The 23,340-nt window shown below is 43.8% G+C and overlaps 1 protein-coding gene across 5 annotated transcripts; it reads left to right on the top strand.

Moving 5' to 3' along the window:
* Positions 1-2,733: 2,733 nt before the first annotated feature.
* ZNF175 (zinc finger protein 175) lies at positions 2,734-23,335 on the top strand. Of its 5 annotated transcripts, none has more exons than XM_040252003.1 (6): positions 2,746-2,818; positions 4,286-4,401; positions 4,602-4,863; positions 5,960-6,086; positions 6,468-6,563; positions 9,761-12,504. In XM_040252003.1, exons 2-6 carry the CDS (start codon positions 4,334-4,336, stop codon positions 11,572-11,574), a joined length of 2,367 nt encoding a protein of 788 aa, XP_040107937.1. In that variant the 5' UTR covers positions 2,746-2,818; positions 4,286-4,333; the 3' UTR covers positions 11,575-12,504. The 5 variants fall into 5 exon arrangements, with proteins under 5 accessions (XP_040107942.1, XP_040107938.1, XP_040107937.1 ...); XM_040252006.1 differs by having other exon boundaries at positions 2,755-2,818; positions 5,015-6,086; XM_040252008.1 differs by lacking the exons at positions 4,286-4,401; positions 9,761-12,504 and adding an exon at positions 23,079-23,335 and having other exon boundaries at positions 2,734-2,818.
* Positions 23,336-23,340: the final 5 nt, after the last annotated feature.

The raw sequence follows: 23,340 nt of genomic DNA, 5'->3' as shown, positions 1-23,340 counted from the left end.
ATATATTCTCAGAGTTGGAAATGCCAGCTGCTAAGTCACGTCAGTCGTGTCCGACTCTGTGTGACCCCATAGATGGCAGCCCACCAGGCTCTGCCATCCCTAGGATTCTCCAGGCAAGAACACTGGAGTGGGTTGCCATTTCCTTCTCCAATGCATGAAAGTGGAAAGTGAAAGTGAAGTCGCTCAGTTGTGTCCGACTCCTAGCGACCCCATGGACTGCAGCCTACCAGGCTCCTCTGTCCATGGGATTTTCCAAGCAAGAGTACTGGAATGGGGTGCCATTGCCTTCTCCTGGAAATGCCAGAGTGATAAGCAAATAGTTAAAAGCTTTAAAGACATAAGTTCAACTTTATTTATATAAGTAAACAAACTTATTTATACATTTAAATTTATTTTTTATATTTATATATTTATATGAACTATATTTATATAGTTCAACTATATAAAACAAAAAACATTTACCTTGGATAGGTAAATGAAATCAGAAGACAAGAATAAGCCAGGAGAATATATTTACCTTGGATAGCAAATCCAAGGTAAATGAAATCAGAAGACAAGGACAAGCCAGGAGAATATATTCATAATCCTACTATAGACTAATGATTGTAGTTCCTATATAAAAGAATTATCCAAATTTTTAAGAAAGAAATATACACTAATAATGATGAGACAGATATGAACAGCCATTGAATGGCAGAATGGTGGAAAAGATTGTTGTTGCTCAGTCATGTCCGACTCTTCGTGATCCCATGAACTACAGCACGCCAGGCTTTTCTATCCTTCACTATCTCCCAAAGTTTACTCATACTCATGTCCATTGAGTCAGTGATGCCACCCAACTATCTCATTCTCTGTCATCCCTTTCTCCTCCCGCCCTCAATCTTTCCCAGCATCAGGGTCTTTCCAATGAATAGGCTCTTCACATCAGGTGGCCAAAATATTGGAACTTCAGCATCACCATCAGTCCTTCCAATGAATATTCAGGGTTGGCAGAACAGATTAGAATGGAAAGTAGTAATCATTATGAAACCTACTTAAAAATACTTCACTTTCATGTCTATAATGAGAAATTCTAGTTAAAACTATAATGGGTACATTTTTCATCGGTAAGATAGAAAGATCCAAATCAGTGCTAATGCACACTGCTGTTGAGGTTGGAGAGAAGCAGAGATGAGTCACATTATAGGGGAGGGTGATGCAAATTGGTACAAACTCGTGGAGAGTTATTTGGCCATACTCTGTTCTGTCAACACTGGTAATGTATGTGCCCTCTGCCTGAGGAATTCAAATTCACACAGACATTTTAGCAGACAGGCATACCTTGGGGATAGTTCAAGTTCACAATAAAGCAAATACCTCAATAAAGTGAGGCAAACAATATTTTTTATTTTTCTGGTGCATGAAAGTTATGATTACACTATATTTTTACATCACACGGTGCAGTGAGTGTGCCATAGCAATATGTCTCTGAAAAAAAATAAAAAATGTACGGGGCTTCTCTGGTGGCTTGGCGGGAAAGAATCCCCCTGCCAGCACAGAAAACGTGGGTTCTTATCTCTAGTTTAGGAAGATCCCACATGTCACAGAGCAACTAAGCCTGAGCACCACAACTACTATGACTGTGCTCTAGAGCCCGGCAGCTGCAATTACTAAGCCCATATGCCACAACTACTTAAGTCCACACACCAAGAGCCCATGCTCCGCAAGAAGAGAAGCCATTGCAATGAGAGAAGTGCAAACATCACAATGAGAAAATAGCCCTTGCTCACCTCAACACCTCAAGGGCTGTTGCTGCAAAGACCCAGTAGTGCCAAAAATAAATGAAAATAAATATTTTTTAATGTACAAAGCTTAATTCAAAAATACTTTTTTGCTAAAATATGCTAACCATCATTTGAGCCTTCAGAGATTCGTAATCTTTTTAATAGTAACATCAAAGATCACTATCACAGATCACGATAAAAATATAATAATAGTAAAAATTGAAATACTGCAAGAAATACCCAAATGTGACTCAGAGACATGAAGTGAGCAAATGCTGTTGGAAAAATGGCGCTAACAGACTTGCTCTAAACTGGGCTGCCCCAAACCTTCAACTTGTTTTTTAAAAATAAGCGGGGAGCAATATCTGTGAAGCACAATGAAGTCAAGAACAGTAAAATAAGAAATGCCTTAGGCCTCTAAAAAATCACCTCATTAACGTCACACAAGGTTCTTTAAAGGCTCTCATTACTAAGGAAATCACGAAGCTTTTAGGAGTTCTCTGCCAAGTTCTGCACCTTTGGGCTCGCGACAGATCTCTGACTCTCTGGGCAGTCTTGACAGGGAAGAGGCCAGATAGTGAGAAAGGGGCTTTAAATCAGTGTGAAAAGTACAGAGAAAGGATATTTTTCAGAATATGCAATGCTATTTTTCTCCTAGAACTATATCTACACACCTCTTTAACTGGTCCCACGCCAATGGGAAACAACACCAAGACTTCAACTCTATAATTTTGCCTAGCGCGTTCCCTGGCTGTACGGAATGGAGAGTCTTTGAAAATGGCGTCCTCCTTAATATAATCCTTATGGACGCGGCCATGTTGTTCTCTGCATACCGTCCCTGAAGGAAAATGAACCGCGGAATAGACCAACGGACTTCATACGCCATGATAACTATTGGCAGACAGTGGCTTCCAAGGTGCTAGTAAGCATGAGCAACGGTCACAAACACAGCCTCCCAAATCCTGACAGGAATTCGAATCGGAAGTGGCCCAGAGCGGCCATTTCGCTTCTGTTGTCAACTCTTCTAACCTGTGAATCGCCTGTGGGATGCTGAGGTGATTTGGAACCTTAGCAATGGGGAATCTGCGGGGTCGATGAGGGAGAATCCGCTTGGTGTGAGTGATGTTGGGAATTGGGGGCCGAGTGATGAGGATCTGTGGAATGAGTGATGTCGGGTCCGCGGAGTGAGTGGTGGGGTTCTTAGGATGGGAACTGTACAGTAAGTGGGGTTTTCTAATTTAAGTTTAATGCTTGGCTCGTTGATTTTCACTCTTTCTTGCCTTATTTCTGTATGTATATAAGTATTTTTGTAACTTCAATTCCAAGTGTACTTTAAGACCAGACTTCATATTGTTGGCCCATGAAATTTGTTTATATGATAGTGAACAGGGGTCTTAAGAGGGCCTTGGTATGGTACTGGGAGCCGCTTGGGGAAGTGATCCACTGCTTGGGGGACTGTAGGAGGCAATGACTGACGGAGCAGGAGCTTTGACGGTCACATTGTAACACACTCAAGGGAGACAGCGATTGAGGGTGGGTCTGTGAAATCAGTAAAGTGTTTGGGGTGCTAAGGGCAGCATTTGGGAACCAGTTGATGGGAGACCTAGTGGGCCAGTGATGGAGGTTTGTGAAGCTGATTGATTTGCTTTCTGGGCAGTGAGTGTTGTCCTTTGGAAATGAACGAGTGGGTCAGTGTCGGTCTCAACTTGGGTCTCTGTGGACATGGTTAAGGATAAGTGATTGGGTGTTGAGCAAATCAATGATAGTTTCTTCCTGGGGTGCATTATTTGGAACCCTATATTGGGGGTTATCTAATGGTGATTGGGAGTCCTAGTACATGTCTGCAGGTTCTCCAAGTGAAGGTGGGATTCCATACATTGAATTTGAATTTTGTCAGAAAAGGTTGAGCTGTCTGTACTATGGATGGGCACTGAAATGTCCAGAACCTCAGTTCCAGACATGGGCTACTTGAAGCCTAAGCTTTCTGAAGGCAACAGGAAATGTAAACAGTGTTTCTGGAAATTGACTGTGTGGAAGACCACATGGGATAGTGGCAACTGTGTGCAGTTTAAAATGAGGCAGACCTGGGATGCCTCATAATTCCCTTTGGAGACTGAGTGACCTTAAGGCAAATTAGGTAACAGCAGTCAGCTTCAGTTTTCCTCATCCACAAAATGGGTATGAAAGTGAAAGTCGCTCAGTTCGACTCTTTGCCACCCCATGAATTATACAGTCCATGGAATTCTCTAGGCCAGAATACTGGAATGAGTAGCCTTTCCCTTCTCCGGGGGATCTTCCAACCCAGGAGTTGAACCAGGGTCTCCTGCATTGCAGGCAGATTCTTTACCAACTGAGCTATCAGGGAAGCCCCAAATGGGTATAATAATGATATTTAGCTGACAGGGTGGTGTGAGAATTACTCAAGGTATCTGATACCTGACTCAGCAACTTGCTGATTTTTATTCAGCAAGTAATAAAATAATTTTTATTTTATTTTTTATTGTTTATCATGTGCCTGGCAGGTTCTGAGGACTTGAAAAACCTCATCTCATGGAAGTTTCTCAGTGCCTATGATAAATACCTTCCTCTTCATTTTGGAAACTGCCAGTAAAATAATCTCTCTTCTCATAGTTAAAAGGTGTGTCAGAGCTGCAGTTAAACCTTCATGAACTTTAATCCAAATCTTTTCCATCTTTTCTTATTTTTTACCCCAATAGATAGATTCCTGAGTTTTGTTTACCCTCATGTTGTGAACACAGTGACTTTCACCTAATGGCCCTCAGAAATTCCTGTGGCATGGATATTAGATGAGTAATGATGTGGTTACTGCCTTTCCAGGATTTCCAGTGTCCCTCCAGAGCCCCTGGGTCAGGCCACATCACGGAGACTGCAGGATCTCCCTACACAGCTCAGGTTGACTCTTCCCAGCAGCTCTGATTGGAGCCTTCTGATGCCCACCCAGCTGCAGGCTCCTGGGAAGAGTGGAGTTGTCAGCAAGAGAGACCAAGAATTGAAGCCCAGAAGGGACATGCTTGCTGATGCGAATTTGCCCCAGAGGCCCCAGGTCTTGGGTTTAGAGGAGCAGGATGTATCGTGTGAGGTAAGCAGGAGCCATCCCCACCCCAGGGGCAGTTCTCCGGAACTTGAGGGCAGACACAGGAAGCAGCAGACTCTGGACTCCCTGTGTCAAGACAATGTGGATTCTCCTGCGGAGAGCAGAGCACTGACAGCTCATGTTTCCTCATCTATAGGCACTGTGTCTTATGGAGGAAACTGAACTGACCGATGCAGGAGGATGTGTAGGAGAAGAGGGTTGGCCCTGGGGCAAAGGAAGAAGAAACCGTAGCTCCAGCCACAGGCCAGGAAATGCTGACTCCTTCCTGCTCAGCACAGGCATCCTTCACCCATATGTTCATCCTCCATCCACTGCTGGGTCTTTGCATTGTTTCAGCTGATTCCCACCTGACTCCTCCTCACTGGAGATTGGCTGGTTTCTCCTCTGTCCTCAGAATTTACAGTCACAGAGCAAGAACTAGCTTTTAAGGACTGTGTGGTTTTCCCTCTTTTAAAAGATGAATAAAAGTGCCCAGGAATAATGTAGATATTGATATTTGATATTTTAGAGTGAAGAAGCAGGGTTCTTGGTTATACTTAAGATTTCCTGAAATTCCAAGTTGTTCTGTGTTTTTCATGACCTTTCATATGTTTTTAAAATAACAATGACCCACTCTAAGGACCTCCACTCTCCAAATACAGACACATTTTGAGGTTCTGGGGGTTAGGACTTCAGCATGTGAATGAGTGCAGGGGGTGGGAGGGTGGGGCACATTTCAGCCCATAAGAGTGGCAAACACTGCCTTGTAGAAAAATGTATTTCATGTTGGAGTTGGCTGAATTTTAAGAGCACTTTATTGTTCAGCTAAGGTGTTAAGATGCATGATATTGGGTTGGCCAAAAATTTGTTAAGCAACACATAGAAACCACAAACTTTTTGGCCAACCTAATGCTTATTAGCTTTGTTCTTATTTTAGTATTTAAAATATTGTTTTCTTGCCCTGATTCTGATTTCATACAATATGAAACAGGTAGGTAGTGGGAAGCCATATATATCATGGTGAAGTCATTAAGAACACACCCCTGTATGTCAGTTCACCAATGATGACTAATTCTCATTGAGCTTGGGTATGTTGTTCTAGGGGTTAGTGTCTTTTGAGGATGTGACCATGGACTTCAGCAGGGAGGAGTGGCAGCAACTGGACCTTGCCCAGAGACACCTGTATCAGGATGTGATGCTGGAGATCTACAGCCACTTTTTCTCTGTGGGTGAGCACACCGGACCTGGGACTCTTGGACGGGCCTCCATGAGATGTCCCTCCTTCTTGTGGCATGAAGTGGGACATCTGAAGAATGTAATCAATTTGTCCTGGGCTTGTCCCAAATTGTTCATTCCTCTTGGTCATCTTTGAATGTTACTTTGTTCCTAATGAAAGATGTGTCAATGAAAGAAAGCTTCATTGAATGACCCCTGAAGCCCAATGTATGTCTGCACGCTAAGTCACTTTAGTTGTGTCAGACTCTTTTTGACCCCATGAACTATAGCCCATCAGGCTCCTTTGTCCATGGGATTCTCCAGGCAGAATACTAGAGTGGGTTGCCATGCCTTTCTCTGAAGCCCAATACCACAATATCCTTTCTTATTCACAGGGTATCACATTCCCAACCCAGAGATCATTTTCAGGACTGAAGAAGGAAGGGAACCATGGATGAGGGAGATTGAAGTCTCATGTCAGAGGTATCACGGTGAGTGACTGTCAAGTCGTGTAGATCCATGAGGGGCCATATTCAACCTACCACACTTATCCATTCCCCAGTGGTGGACACACGTTATTTCCTACTCCTTAAAACTAATGCTGCTATACATTATTGTGTAATGTATGGCATTAAGGCTAATGCTGCCATACATTATTTTGTAAATGTTCCATAGGGGCCAACATAAGAATTAATCAGAGGTGAATAGTCAAGGGGGATTGCCTGATCACTGGATATGACTACACTTAATCCAGCTAAGTTAATCATTTTTACATCTTGCTTGCCAACATATATAATATTTATCAAATTTCTCACTTATGGCCCATGTTATGATAGAGCTATTTTCATTTTTCTGGGAACAGAGCATCTCATCTTATCTGTTATCTGATTGGATTTTCCATCTGTATGTTGCTTTTGTCATCTCATTTTATCCCTTTGTGGAATTTCCTGAAGGCCTTTTTTTAAAAAATTTGTCCTCTGAACTCATTTTTTTTCTGCACTGAATCCTTCTTCCTTATCCCTGATTGTGGTGCCTCCAACCTGGGCCCATGTACTTCCCTCTGGTCCTCCCTTCATAGAGGAATTACTTTAAAGGACCCTTCTATTCTGAACACTTAAGGCCTAAATTTTTTCCCCTGATGATCCTTTATCAGTGCCTCCAGTCCCCATGCCTAAACCATGTTCTCTTATTTAGCTTCATAGTGGACAGTTCCTGTGGGGTGTCTCATTTCCTTTAAGGAAATCAGAAATTGGAATCATTACGCACATCAGAAATTCTTCTCACCTTATACATTTTGTCCAGAAGATTCTTCTGTTTCTTGGCTCTCCCATCTAACTTGTTATTTTAGAAATTCTAAAATATATATATTCTAAAATATATATATTTTTAAAAGCACAGTTTAGTTGACTCTTTTTCTTAATTCCAGGGGTATCACCATAAACCGTCTATTTTCTCATGCTTGGGTTATTTTGTTCCTAATGGGATTTGTGGATTCCCAGTCATCATGAGTTTAGTCAAGATGACATTGATAGATTACCCCAAAGATTTTGATTTTTTTCTCAGATTTTAATGCTATATATATATATATATATATATACACACACACACACCTACACATACATACCTACTAAAAATGGTAAAAATAAAGAGCATTTTCATTTTTTAAAAAAAGTGATAGATGACTGAGCTTTGGGAACAGGACAAGGGTCTAGGATACAGTTTATCCAAGTGATTGAAAGGGAAAAGAAGACAAGATGTGATGGTCTTAACCATACTCAGTATTTAAATCTGTGATAGGATAAAGTAATAGTAAAATTCAGCCACCTTTTTTAAAAGAATCTGTTGTGTCTTATGTTCTTACTAGTAAACTGGATGATCAGTGACTCCTGTTCTTAACCAAAAAATGGTATATTGAGTAGCATAAAGCTGAAAGTTATAACAGAGACCAAGGTCCAGTATAATAATTTCCAGAATAATTCTCCCCCTATAAAACACTTCTAAAAGTCAGTTCAGCAGGACACCTTATGTTTTGTATTCATTCAGGTGTTGAAGTTTTTCTCTTGTCATTGCAGTACCATCTTTTATGATGCTGTCAATCTTTGGGAATGAGCATATTGCAACCAAAGCCAGGTTCTCCTAGGCAGAAAAGGGGTGGAGGGTACTGAGAAACTGTGATGTGTTTCTCTGGCTAGAAGTGGTGCACAATGTTGTATGCCCATTTCATCAGCAAAAACAGTCTCACCGTCACATATCACTGCAAAGGAAACTGTGAGTCATTACATGGCTTGGCTGCCATGTGCCTGGCCACAGTTAACCTCTGTGGAAGAGGGTGAAACAGATTCTAGGGGACAGCCTGTTTGTCCAGTCTTCCAGTTTACTTCAGTTTCATAGAATTGAGAGTTTGAGTATAGGTATTCTTTCACTGCTTGGCTATGTCAGGATTGATGCTTTAATAGTCTATCAGAGGATGTCTAGGGCTGAATGATCTTGGTATTGTTTCCAACAAGTAGGAGAAAGCCGGGCGATTAATCACAATGTAGATCTTTAATGAAAACCTATACAGATGGTCCCAGACTTGTGATGGTTCAATTTACAAGTTTTCAGCTTTACAATGTTGCACAAGTCATACACATTTAGTACAAACTATACTTTGAATTGTAAGTTTTGATCTTTTCCCAGGCTAGTGATATACAGTACTATACTCTCATGATGCCAGGCTCCCAGTCAGCCACATGATCATAAGGGGAATCAACCAATACACTTACTACCCTTCTGTACCCAGATAACCACTTTTTTTTTTTCACTTTCAGTACAGTATTCAATAAACTGCATGAGATATTCAACACTGTATTATAAAATAGGTCTTTTGTTAGATGCCTTGGCCCAACCTTAGGCTAACACTGGAGAAGGAAATGGCAACCCACTCCTGGAGAATCCCATGGTCATGGACAGAGGAGCTTGGTGGGCTACAATCCACAGGTCACAAAGAGTCGGACACGACTGAGTGACTTCACTTTGACTTTCACTTAGACTAACGTAAGTCTTCTAAGCACATTTAAAGTAGGCTGGGTTAAGCTTTGTTTAGTAGATTAGGTGTATTCAATTCATTTCTGATTTATGATATTTTAAACTTATGATGGACTTATCAGGACATAACCTCATTGTAAGTTGAGAAAACTCTGCACTCTGAACCCCTCCTTCAAGCGCTGGCTGTGCACAGATGCTGCCGTATGACACTCTTGTCTCTTTTATCCTGTAGTCATTCCACTAGGTCTGGGTATCTAGACCACCTGCATGAGTGGGGTCAGGTTGCTTTTGTTAAAATCTTAACTTTCCCCACGGCTGAGCAAAGTGATTTTGGTTAATTATTTAACCATTGTATTTCCTTTGTTTCATGTGGAAAACCAGGATAATAAGTAGTTACCTCCTGGGATTGTTTTGGGGATTGAATGAGTTTATGTGTGCATCACATAGAACATTGCCTAGCCAATGCTAAGTGCTATACTGCTAAGTGCCTGACATATAGTAAGGGCTGTGTAACTGTTTTCTCCCATGATCACCATCAGCACGACCATTGGTATATGACTCAGCAGTTTCTCCATGCATAATCTCAGTCAGCTCCATGTGACTTCTCCTCTATCCTTTGCTAATTGTTCACTGTATCTATTTCATCTTGTTCTCCTTCTAGAAGGGGAGTTTGGGCTTGAAACCCCACAATGGGAAATTTCTGAAGAAGCTTCATTTCACAGTGAGATGATGGGTGGAGTCACAAGAGATGGTTCATGGTGTTCCATTTTAGAAGAACTGTGGAAACAAGCTGACCAAACAGAGAGGGATCTGAAAAATCAAAATAAACCTTCACATCAGGGGGCTTTCTTCAATAAGAAAACACTGAACACAGAGAGGGACTGTGATTACAAGTACCCAGGAAAAGTCATTCAGGCAAGGCCCCATGTTATTTCTTCACAAAAGGGACCTCATAAACGTTGCTCAGTTGCAAAAAGGTTGAAGCCTAACCTAGAAGCAACTCGTCAAAATCAAAGCACTACCACAAAACACCTTGATGATATGGTTGGATCTGGTCAGCCAGTTATCCATAGCTCTTCCAGTGCCAGCTGCAAGAATACTCACACAGGAGAGAACTTCCGTGAAGGTAATATATGTACAAAAGCCTTCAGCCAGAAACAGTTACTCACACAACATCAAGTTCATACTCAGGAAAAACCAGATAAGTGTACTGAATGTGGGAGGGACTTCACCCACAAGTCACACCTCCTTGAGCAACAGAGATTCCATAGTGTAGAAAACCTCCAGGAATGTGGTAAATGTGGGAAGGCCTTCACCTCACAACCAAAACTCGGGTTCTGTGTGACAGATCATACAGGAAACATACCGTATATATGTAAGGAATGTGGAAAAGTCTTCATTCAGAGGCCAGAATTGGTTACACACCAGAAAACTCATACTAGAAAAAAGCCCCATAAATGCCATGAATGTGGAAAAACTTTCTTCCAGATGTTATCTCTCTTCAGACATCAAAGAACTCATACAAGAGAAAAACTCTATGAATGCAGTGAATGTGGGAAAGGCTTCTCCCAGAATTCAACTCTCAGTATACATCAGAAAATCCACACTGGCGAGCGACAGTATGTATGCAGTGAATGTGGGAAGGCCTTTACCCAGAAATCAACACTCAGCTTGCACCAGAGAATCCATTCAGGGGAGAAGTCTTATGTGTGTATTGAATGTGGCCAGGCCTTTATCCAGAAGGCGCACCTGATTGTACATCAGAGAAGTCACACTGGAGAGAAGCCTTATCAGTGTCACAGCTGTGGGAAATCCTTCATTTCCAAGTCACAACTTGATATACATCATCGAATCCACACTGGGGAGAAACCTTATGAATGCAGTGACTGTGGGAAGACCTTTACCCAAAAGTCACACCTCAACATACACCAGAAAATTCACACTGGAGAAAGACACCATGTGTGCAGTGAATGCGGGAAGGCCTTCAACCAGAAGTCAATCCTCAGCATGCATCAGCGAATTCACACCGGAGAGAAGCCTTACAAATGCAGTGACTGTGGGAAGGCCTTTACTTCCAAGTCACAGTTCAGAGAGCATCAGCGTATCCACACAGGAGAGAAACCCTACGTATGTGCTGCATGTGGGAAGGCTTTCAATGGTAGATCAAATTTCCATAAACATCAGATGACTCACAGTAGAGAGAGAACCTTTGCCTGTTACAAGTGTGGGACCACTTTCGTCGAGAAATCAGAGTTAGTCACACATCAGAGAACACATATTGGAGAGAAACCTTATGAATGCTGTGACTGCGGGAAATCCTTCAGTAGGAAACCACAACTCAAAGTGCATCAACGAATTCACACAGGAGAGAGACCTTATGTGTGTTCCAAGTGTGGGAAGAGCTTCAACAACAGGTCAAATTTTAATAAACACCAGACAACTCACACCAGAGATAAATGTTATAAAAGCAGTTAACCTGTGCAAGGCTTTACCCAGAAGTCAATTCCTAGTATGCATAAACATCATAAACATCAATGAAACTAACTGAATTTCTTGAAGAAAAAACATGAGGCAGATATAATCATGTATTATAGAATTGATGCTTCAGAAAAACTCTAGGGAAGCACTGCATGTCTTCAAGTTACACATATTTTATGTGAGGGAAATAACTCAGGAAAGAACTTTAAAGAATGAGTGGAAATGTCTATATTTGTACTAGCTTCATTAAAAGTTATAAAATTCATTTGAGGAAGAAACCCTAATACATTGAGAAAAGAGTTTCTGTAGAGTAAGACAGATTGTTACCAGATTATTTATAGGAAAATTTGTGGGAATTTAATGATAACCCTGTTTAATGTGGAATATAATTATTTTTAGGCTGCCAGCAAACTAAATGATGACTTGGCAATATTATGTATATGTGTGTGTATCTGTATACTTATGTATGTATGTATATTTATATCTGCAGGTCAGTGTATACACATACACACACATATACTCAATTCTGTAGTTTTTGCTACAGAATTCACTGTGTAACCAGAGGTGTTGATTATATTTTTTAAAAAGGAACCTAACAATTGTTTAATCATATTTACTCCCTATTGAATTTACATCCTGAAGTTTCACAATAATTATTAATTTCTTTATGTACACAGATGAATGTACTTTTTTTTGGTAAATGCATAAATGTGATTCTGATATTCATAGTGTAGTGTTTCTCTTCTTTCATGATTAATTCAGCTCTACTCCCCTTTCCACCTCCACCATCTATGGCGAACCTTTTAGTATGGAGTCTTTTATATGTTTATACAGGCTCCTAATCATCTATGTCAGGAGTCAGCAAACTGTCCATCAGCCAAATCTGGTTGGCCACATGTTTTTTAAATAAAGTTTTATTAGAACACAGCCATGTTCATTTGTTTGTGTGATGTCTGTGGCTGCTTTTGTGCTCCAGTGGCAGAGCTGAGTAGTTGTGGCAAAGGCCATATGGCCTGCAAACTGAAAGTATTTACCCTCCAGCTCAGAGAGAAGTCTGCCAACACTTGTTATTCCCACACACTCATTACTATGCTCATAAGCGTACACCTATATAGGTACTCTTCCCTCTTTGTTTTGTAAATATCAAGTCATATCACATACCTTGTGCAGTTTTCTTTTCAGTCTACAACACAGCTGTTCAGTGACTGCATCAGTATTCTATCAGTATGAGGACATGCTGTAATTTATTCAACTACCCTCATTTTTTTTTTTTGCCATACCCAGGTTCTTAGTTCTCTGACCAGGGATCAAACCTGTATCCTCTGCATTGGGAATTCAGAGTCTTAACTGCTGGACTGCCAGGGAAGACTCCATGTATTTTATTTTTCTTTCCTACTCCCCTCCTTTTTTTTTTCTGCTATAAGAAAGAAGTAGAACAGCAGACTTTGTAAGTATAGACAGGCCCAGAAGCCAGGTTCCTGTGCATCGGTGCCTGCTCAGTCATGTCTGCCTCTTTGCAACCCCATGGACTGTAGCCCATCAGGCTCTTCTGTCCTTGGGATTTCTCAAGCAAGAATACTGCAGTGGGTTGCCATTTCCTCCTCCAGGAGATCTCCCTGACCCAGAGGTCAAACCTGCACCTCCTGTGTCTCCTGCATTGGTAGGTGGGTTCTTTATTTATTTTCAATTGAAGAAGAATTGATTTGCAATATTGTGTTGTATTCTGCCATACATCAACATGAATCGGCTATAGGTATACATATGCCCACTCCCTCTTAAATCTCCCTCCCACCTCTCACCCCATCCCACTGCTCTAGGTTGTCACGGAGCACAGGTTTGAGCTTCCTGAGTCATACAGCAAATTCCCACTGGCTATCTGTTTCACATATGGTAATATATATGTTTCCACACTGCTCTCTCCATTTGTCCCACCCACTCCTTCCCCCATTGTGTCTACAAGTCTGTTTATGTCTGCAACTTCATTGCTGCCCTGCAAATGGGTTCATCAGTACCATCTTTCTCAGTTCAGTTCAGTCGCTCAGTTGTGTCCGACTCTTTGCGACCCCATGAATTGCAGCACGCCAGGCCTCCCTGTCCATCACCATCTCCCGGATTCCATATATATGCATTAATGTACGAAGTTTGTTTTTCTCTTACTTCACTCTGTGTAATAGGCTCTAGGTTCACCCACCTCATTAGAATGGACTCAAATACATTCCTTTTTATGGATGAATATTCTACTGTATATATGAATCACAGCTTTTTTTATCCATTCATCACATCTAGGTCACTCCCATGTCCTAGCTATTGTAAATAGTGCTGCAATGAACACTGGGATACATGTATCTTTTTCAATTATGGTTTCTCGGCATATATGCCCAGTAGTGGGATTGTTGGGTCATGTAGTAGTTTCATTCCTAGTTTTTTGTATTTTTTTAAGGAATCTCCATACTATCTTCCATAATGGCTGTATCAATTTACATTCTGGCAGGTGGATTCTTTACCACTGAGCCACCTGGGAAGCCCTTGGGTTCCTTACTTGATTCTATATCAATCAAGCAAGATGTTTATCTGCCCCTGGTTTTCAAAAGGAAGATGACAGTAGTGCTACCCAACAAGTCCCTGTGAGAAATAAACAGGTGAATAAGCATTAAGCACTTTAATTGTGTGGAAAGAACCACAGCATGGTCAATTTGAGTGGGGACCTGTGTGACCAAATGAATGGCAATGAAAGGATGGGGATTAGGGATGGCAGAGAGAAGCCAGTAAAAAAAGCCTCCTTTAACAAGAAACTAGGTGGGATGGTTGAGGGAATTCTTTCCAGGCTCCAGAAACCCATCAGCCTGGGGGCTTCTGGAATTAAGGGGTCGATGTCCATGGTGAGGTTGGTGTAGAGGGGCCACAGCTCCTTGGAGAGCAGCCTGTATCCTGGTGAGTTTGCAGCATTGTGCCGCCACTTCCGGCGGATCTAGGCCAGAAGGCCAGGACTGGAGGGACTGAGGGGGCAGCCATGCAAGCTTAGGGCTTGGGAACAGGTCCAGGACTGGCCACCCCTGCCCCACACCCTGACTCACCCCTGGCAGTCTGCTTGCAGCTGGGGTCCTGCCCCTCCTCCAGCATGTGGTATTGGCCAAAGAGCAGATGAAGCCATAAGAAGAGTGTCCCGCTGAGTTGCACCCTTACAGGGGAGGGGGCGTGAGGCCAGATGCCTGTCTCCTTTGATAAGGTCCCCATCCACACCCGGCTCCTCAGGCCAGAGTGGCTTGTGTCCCCCGCAATCCAACACAGCTCACATTCCCACTCAGTCTTGGGCACCCCGTGGCCCCCACACCCGAGCGAGGCTCCCCACAGCAGTGCCCCCTACGTGGCAGTGAGGTCGCTGTCCTCCTGATTCCCGCCCCAGCTGGTGTTGGGGAAGCCACTGATCCTCAGGTAGTGAATGGGGTGCAGGGCAAACACCCCTCCATGGTAGCCTCGGTAGGGCAGCCTACAGAGGCAGGGAGAGTTGGAAGCACAGGGCATTTCAGGCAACGGGCCCTGGCCCTTTGCTAGCCAGGAGCACAGGGTTTATTTCTGGGTTAGCCGTTCCCCACTCTCTCCCTTGGTAACCTCTCCCTGACCCCTAGGATGTCCCTGTGCCTGATCCTGATCCCCTCCCTGAATCATCTGACAGGCCCATCTTGTGACCCCAAGATGGTCCTTCCTGTTATAAGTTCTCCTCTGACCTCTGTTACAACTTCTCTGCCTACCACTTTATTAAATGCATCCTGACCCCCACTGATAACTAATCCCACTCTCATTTGATACCCACACCCAGGAGGAAGCTTCTCCCCATCTATAAGGCCTTTCCCCAGGCCTCTTCATCCTCTCCATCATCGGCCCCAGGGATCAGGGCCTGGACTGTACAGATGGACAGGGCCTGGCCAAGAGTTCCCCCCACAGGAGGTCCCCTCTCTCCACCTACTTGTTGTTGAACCTGTCGATGGCCATGGAACAGGGGCAGGGAAGACATCGCAGATGCAGAAGTTGTGGTCACCCTCTGGGAGCAGATTCACATTGTGGAAAAAGACATGGTCCCAGTCCTCCTCCTGCATGGCCTCCCAGAACCCCACATTGCACAGCTTGCCCCGGTTGAAGGTGGTGCTGTTCACCTGGGGTGGATGGAGATACTCACCACAGGTAGTGGTGTCCCTGCCACCTCGCCAGGCCCATCCTCTCTCACCTTTCCAAGTGCCATTCTCCTGCCTGGAACCCCTTCTTATTCCCAGACTTGTCCAGGAAGGCTCAGTTCAAAGGTTACCCCCCCCCCTCCCAGGAAACTTTCCTTGGATCCCCACCCCCATCCTCGGCAGACTCAGCATCTTCAGTTTCTCAGCTCTCCCTTATTGGCCATTTTCAAAGTTCTCAAGGATCATCACCTTCAAGGGGTCATCTGAGGGAGGCAGAGGTCAGGAGAGACGGGGGACCGCCTGTGTTTCTCTTTCTGCTCCTGCCAGACAAAGACTAGGTCTGATGCTCAGGATAAGATCTGCCATTCCTCCTTGTCCTCCTCTATCATCATCTTCATCACCATCTTAACTATAACCATCATCACTTATCATTACCATGATATTCATCATCAGCATCACCACCATTACCACTATCACTATCTTCATCATCGTTAGCAGTCACCTAACCTCCATCATCACTATTACCAACATCACCATCATGACCATCACCACCATCAAAACCATCACCACCACCACCACCATCATGATCACTGTCACTTATTAAGCACCTACAATGTGCCAGGCACTGGCCTCATTGCTTTACACTCATTATCTCAATGAACCTTTGACTCACGAATGAGAAAACAGTAGCACAGAGAGCAGATTCCCCGTTTACACATAGTAATACTGAAGAACAGTGTTGAATGAATGGATATATGGATGGAGAGATGAAGACTGGTCCCAACCTCACACCACACAAGTAGTAATGGGCAAGGCCAAGATTCAAACAGGCATCTAACAGACTTCAGACCCAGTGCTTTACTTTACCCCTTGGGTTGCTGCTCAATCCAACAAGCCTTGGTCTCACAGACCCAGACTCAGTGGGATGAGCCCTTCCCTTAGTCAGCTACTCAAGCAGATCGCAGACTAAGCCAGTCTAGACCAAACATATAGCCCTTGGTTCTGGTCTTCACCAGTCCAAGTTCTTGACTCATCAATCCTACCCCCTGGATACTCTCTGGCCCAGACACTCTCAGCTCAGACACTGACGACTCCAGCCCTGACTCTTCAAGGCCAGGCTCAGAGCCCTCTGGCCTCTTGCTCTTGTGCCTCCTCATTCTTGCTGTACCTGGTTCACCTAGATGGCACAGTGCAGTCGCTGGTACCGTAGGAAGGGGTGCAGGTGGTAGAGCAGCTGGGCTTGCCCATGGTAGGGCACCACTACTGCCACGTGGGGCCACGCCCAGCAGGGACCTATCCCAGAAACCCCCACTACTCAGGTGTACTGGGTTAAATCATGTCCCCCCACAAATTCACTCCCACCTGGAACTTCAGTACATGATCTTGTTAGAAACAGAGGTTTTGCAGATGTCACTGGTTAAAATGCAGGAAGGTGAGGCTGCAGCAGTGGTGTTTCTGGTAGAGGAGTGCCCCCACCAGCAGCAACTGCACCCCCGGAAATAAGAGCAGCATCCCCCCTGCTGTACCATCTGGGGAAGAAAGCGAGAGGTCATTCCTCCCGTCTTGTAAACCCTTTACCTCAGCCCCGGGGGGCTCCATCCCTGTCTCCTGCTCCCATCTTTCCCCACTTGGCTCTGAACACTGCACAGAGGCAGAACAAGAGACTTGCCAAAGCCACTCAAGGTCACACCACCTGCTCTGAGGACCTGCTGTGCACCCACCTCCAGCCTCATCACTCCTACCTTCTGGGCACACTGGACGCTGGCTTGGTGCTCCTTTGGCTAAGTGATTAATGTCTCTCGGGCTCAATGTCCTTGTCTGTAAAAAGGGGCTTACAGCTTGTTATTCAAGGACCTGCAATGTGAATAAATCAAGGGGTTGGACTGGACTCAGCATTTTCCCAGGACAGAGCCAGGTTCTCTCACATCTCCAGCATCCTGAAAGGAAGGGACCTACTCCACTCCTGCTCATCCTGGGTGAGCCCTCTCCCCTCTGCCACCAGAGGCACCAAGTAGCCCCTCGTGGCTTCCGTAGCCCGTTATCTCCCTCACCCATCATCTGATCATCATGGATTGTGACTGTCCATGTCAGCCGCCCCCATTAGACGAGGGGCTTGCTAAGAGCAGAGTTCAGGACTGACTCAGTTCTAGGTGCCCAGCATTTCCACACACGAGAGGCCCCGAGAAGCGAATGAATGAGTGAACCAATGAATGAGATGCTATTCTCCATCTGGTAAACTCCTGCTCATCCTTCATGTTCTCCGCACCCAGGGACTCTTCTCTAAGTCCCTCACTCCTGTCTACTCCTCAGGACTCTCCTAGTCCCTGGCATCTCTGCTGCCACAGCTCTGGTAAGCAGACCCGGACTGATCCAAATCCACTCTCTCCCCCTCATCAGCCTGGGAGCTCTGGGAGGGTGGCCCTGGTCATGACTCATCTCTGGGCCCCAGCATCATCCATTGTCCTGGTCACTAAATGGGTGAGTATATTTTTAGATGAACTAGAAAATGATCTGTGTCAGAGGCATGCTCCAGACCAAACCTCAAAGGTGGGGCAAGACAGAATATGATCAGGGATAGAAAATCCTTCAACTTTGGAGCATTAAGGAAACAAGAATCCAATTTCTGTAGCAAAGTGGGACAGGTATAAAATGGAATTTCTTGCAGCCTTTCAGCTGGAAAGGCAGCTTTTAAAGGAGCATTGTGGACTTGCCTTGTGGTACAGTGGGCAAGAATCCTCCTGCCAATGCAGGGAGAGGAACAGGTTCCATCTCTGCTCTGGGGAGATCCCACATGCTGCAGAGGAATTAAAGCCCATGCACCGAAACTACTGAGCCTGTGCTCCACCCTGGAGCCACAACTACTGAAACCTGTGCTCCACAAGAGAGGCCACTGCAATGAGAAGCCCCAGCACCACAACTAGAGAGCAGCACCCACTCACTGCAGCCAGAGAAAAGCCCGAATGCAGCAATGGAAGACCCAGTGCAGCCAAAAATAAATAAAGCAGCACTGTCTCAGAGAATACCACCCAGGCTTTGAGTGGCACAGCTAGATTTAGACACCCCTCTTTTAAGCAAAATGAGAACTGAGACCCCACAGTTATGGTGGAAATACATCCCATTCACACACAGAAGAGATTCAAGTCAAGAAGAAGCGTGTTAGTTACTCAGTCGTGTCCGACTCTTCGGGACTCCATGAACCGTAGCCTGCCAGGCTCCTCTGTCCATGGGATTCTCCAGGCAAGGATACTGGAGTGGGTTGCCATGCCCTTCTCCACCAACAGCAAGAAACACTGCAGGAACTTCAGCTGGACTTGGTGCTGTCCTTTGGGGACCAAGACCAGTCTTTGAAATACCCTGGTAGAGTGGGCCCAGCAGCAATTTATGGATGCGTTTGCTGGGATGAAAATAGCAGGGCTTGTCATAATCCCTATATCCCAGACGGGAATGCTGTGGGTGTGGACCAGGCCTGAGTCATGTCACAGGGGCTGGTGTCCAGCTGCTCTGAACAGGAGGTGCCAACAAAGCCTCGATGGTGATATTTCCTGTTCTAAGGCAGGGAGTTGGTGAGCTTGGAGGAGTGAAGAGTCTGAGGTGGGGTGTGTCCTCTCAGGAGCATGATACTTCATGCAGGTGGAGGATGCATAACGTGGTTTCCGGGGAGCCACCAACAGAGTAAGTGTGGTAGTTACACATATCGATTACACATCACATTGGTTACAGAGTGCGGATGCCCAGACTCACGTTCCCATCCTCCTCGTGCTGGGATGGGAAAGGCAGCTGCTATTCGAGTGATTTGTCTCTCGAAAAATCCAGTAAAAATGACCCTTGATTCCACAGGATACATGGGAGGCATGTATTTTAGAGAGTGAGAGTTTTATAGATCTCAAGCAATTGTTTCCTTACTTCTGTTTTACAATTAATCTCTATTGTACCCACAGTGTTTGTGATTTAGTGCCACACACTACTACTGTATTTGGGGCCCGTGAAGGCCAAAGTTTCAGTTCAGTTCAGTCGCTCAGTCGTGTCCGACTCTTTGCAACCCCATGAATTGCAGCCACGCCAGGCCTCCCTGTCCATCACCAACTCCCGGAGTTCACTCAGACTCACGTCCATCGAGTCAGTGATGCCATCCAGCCATCTCATCCTCTGTCGTCCCCTTCTCCTCCTGCCCCCAATCCCTCCCAGCATCAGAGTCTTTTCCAATGAGTCAACTCTTCACATCAGGTGGCCAAAGTACTGGAGTTTCAGCTTTAGCATCATTCCTTCCAAAGAAATCTCCTTCAGAATGGACTGGTTGGATCTCCTTGCAGTCCAAGGGACTCTCAAGAGTCTTCTCCAACACCACAGCTCAAAAGCATCAATTCTTCGGCGCTCAGCCTTCTTCACAGTCCAACTCTCACATCCATACATGACCACTGGAAAAACCATAGGCTTGACTAGACAGACCTTAGTCAGCAAAATAATGTCTCTGCTTTTGAATATGCTATCTAGGTTGGTCATAACTTTTCTTCCAAGGAATAAGCGTCTTTCAATTTCATGGCTGCAGTCACCATCTGTGGTGATTTTGGAGCCCCCCAAAATAAAGTCTGACACTGTTTGTCCACTGTTTCCCCATCTATTTCCCATGAAGTGACGGGACCAGATGCGATGATCTTCGTTTTCTGAATGTTGAGCTTTAAGCCAACTTTTTCACTCTCCTCTTTCACTTTCATTAAGAGGCTTTTTAGTTCCTCTTCACTTTCTGCCAAAGTTTAACTATAAACAACTTTTCAAAAGAATTTGGCAGTATTATCATGACTGTAAGTATGGAAGCACAAAGGTGTGTTGTTACTTCTTCAGAAGATATCAAACTTTGACCTTGGACTTCTGGCCTCCAGCATTATGAAAAAATAAATTTCTGTTGTTTCATCCAAAAAAAAGAAAAAGTGCACCTCCATTTCATTACTGATGAAAAGATCGATTTTGTGTGGTTTCTCAAAGTCATGTAAGATTTCATGAAAAAATTCTGATGTCTTAAACTAGCAGCAATGCTCATCCATGTTACATGCTTCAAATTAGGAGAGTAAACACTCATGTTTCACAAGTGACATGGTACAGCTTGCACTAATAATAATGTTGTATTTTCATTAACCAAGAGGGAATGTGTGGAAAGCAGACCACTGAGAAACTCCCCTTTCCAAAGAAAATCTCACATTAGAAATAGTGTGTTTTAAGGATGAAAACCATTTTTTTTAAATTAGGAAAAAATTATATATATATATATGTGGGATCTTAGTTCCCCACCCAGGAGCTGAATCTTCAACTCCTGCAGTGGAAGTTCAGAGACTTACCCACTGGATCTCCAGGAAATTCCCAGGAGAATATCTTTCTGGCTACATTTGTTAGGCTCAGAAGTCCATGCCCAAAATCAGATTGTGCTTTTTGTTCTAAGGCCATCCCTAAACTTCCTGACTTCCAAGGAGGTAAGAAATGTCTTTCAGGATATAGAAGCTGTTCTAACAAAGCAGAGGTCTTCCAAGTGGGGCATGTACACAAAACTCCCTGTACGGTGAAGTGTTCTAGTCTACTCATCTTGGTGAGGGTGAAGCTTGGCTCATGTTGGGATGTTCCGTTTTCAGAACAACCAAAAGCATTTCAATTTAGTGAAGCTAATTAAAAGAAAATTAACTGGAATGTTTCCAGGGACAAAATTTTCAAGTTACACTGAATATAATCCAGGTAACTGGTTAGAATTGGTGCACATTCTTCATCAAGATAATTAAAACCTATCTGAGTGATGTAATGAAATAATTATTCCATGAACAGCCCACCCTCATGTTACCTTATAAGATGTACAGTTTCTACCAGTAAATAACAACATAAAGGTCGTGTTGAAGAATTTCAGGTGTTGACTTAAAATGAGTAAGCTAGTGGTACAAAGCTTTTCAAAATTATTTGGGAGTCTCCCAAACAAAAGTGTTTTAAGATAACTGTAATATATGTCTATACCTAAAGGGCCTCCTGATGAAAGTGAAAAAGGAGAGTGAAAAAGTTAGCTTAAAGCTCAACATTCAGAAAACTAAGATCATGGCATCCAATCCCATCACTTCATGGCAAATAGATGGGGAAACTGTGGAAACAGTAGCTGACTTTATTTTTCGGGCCTCCAAAATCACTGCAGATGGTGACTGCAGCCGTGAAAAAAGATGCTTACTCCTTGGAAAGAAAGTTATGACCAACCTAGACAGCATATTGAAAAGCAGAGACATTACTTTGTTAACAAAGGTCCATCTAGTCAAGGCTATGGTTTTTCCAGTGGTCTTGTATGGATGTGAGAGTTGGACTATAAAGAAAGCTGAGCGACCTAAGAATTGATGCTTTTGAACTGTGGTGTTGGAGAAGACTCTTGAGAGTCCCTTGGACTGCAAGGAGATCCAACCAGTCCATCGTAAAGGAAATCAGTCTTGGGTGTTCACTGAAAGGACTGATGTTGAAGCTGAAACTCCAATACTTTGGCCACCTGATGCGAAGAGCTGACTCATCAGCTGACCCTGATGCTGGGAAAGATTGAGGGCAGGAGAAGGGGACGACAGAGGATGAGATGGTTGGATGGCATCACCAGCTCAACAGGCATGGGTTTGGGTGGACTCCAGGAGTTGGTGATGGACAGGGAGACCTGGCGTGCTGTGGTTCATGGGGTCGCAAAGAGTTGGACATGACTGAGCGACTGAACACACACACACAACTCAGACTTATGTCTTAGCTAGTTTCAAGATTTATGAAAAGCTGTTTTAGCTATTTCCTAAATCACAAAGTGAAAGTTGCTCAGCTGTCTGACTCTTTGCAACCCTATAGACTATACAGTCCATGGAATTTTCCAGGCCAGAATACTGGAGTGGGTAACTGTTCCCTTGTCCTGGGGATCTTCGCAACCCAGGAATCAAACCCAGGTCTCCCGAGTTGCAAGTGGCTTCTTTACCAGCTGAGTCACAAGGGAAGCCCTCCTACATCATAAAATAGAGGCTACTGGGAAAAATTCATTTATTAGATCAGAAGTACACATATTAAGCTTCTTGGTCAAGGTCCCTTGTCCTGGGGAGTAGAGTGACTTTGCTATTTGCTGAGACTCACTTGCAGGTTTCTGCTATCCAACATAATAGAAGTCACAGATGGAATTTAAAATTTCCTATTAGCCACATTTATAAAATAATAAATGGGTACAATTAATTTTTAATATTACATTTAAAAAAGATTACTATTTCAACATGTAATCAAGATACAAAAATGTTTGTGAGATATTCCATGTTTTTTTCACATAAAGTATTCTAATCTGATATATTTTTACCTTTACAGCACAGCTCAATTCAGACTATCCACAGTTCAAGTGCTCATTAGCCACGTGGCTGGTGGGTACCGTTTTGAACAGCCACACCTTGGACATCTGTACATAATCTACATGTGCCTGGCAAAAACCTATATTCTCACATCATTGGATTTCATTTCAGTCGCTGAGTGCAAGCTTGTGAGTAGTCATGTTCAACTTTTCCATAGCTTTAATGCTATTAATTAATGAGAGATGCAGTAAAATGTCACTCACGGTTTTTCTGGAATGTGT

The sequence above is a fragment of the Oryx dammah genome, unplaced genomic scaffold (assembly GCF_014754425.2).
Source record: "Oryx dammah isolate SB20612 unplaced genomic scaffold, SCBI_Odam_1.1 HiC_scaffold_13, whole genome shotgun sequence".
Taxonomy (NCBI): domain Eukaryota; kingdom Metazoa; phylum Chordata; class Mammalia; order Artiodactyla; family Bovidae; genus Oryx; species Oryx dammah.
The sequence above is the reverse complement of the archived record's forward strand: the minus strand, read 5'-3'. Positions and strand labels throughout refer to the sequence as shown.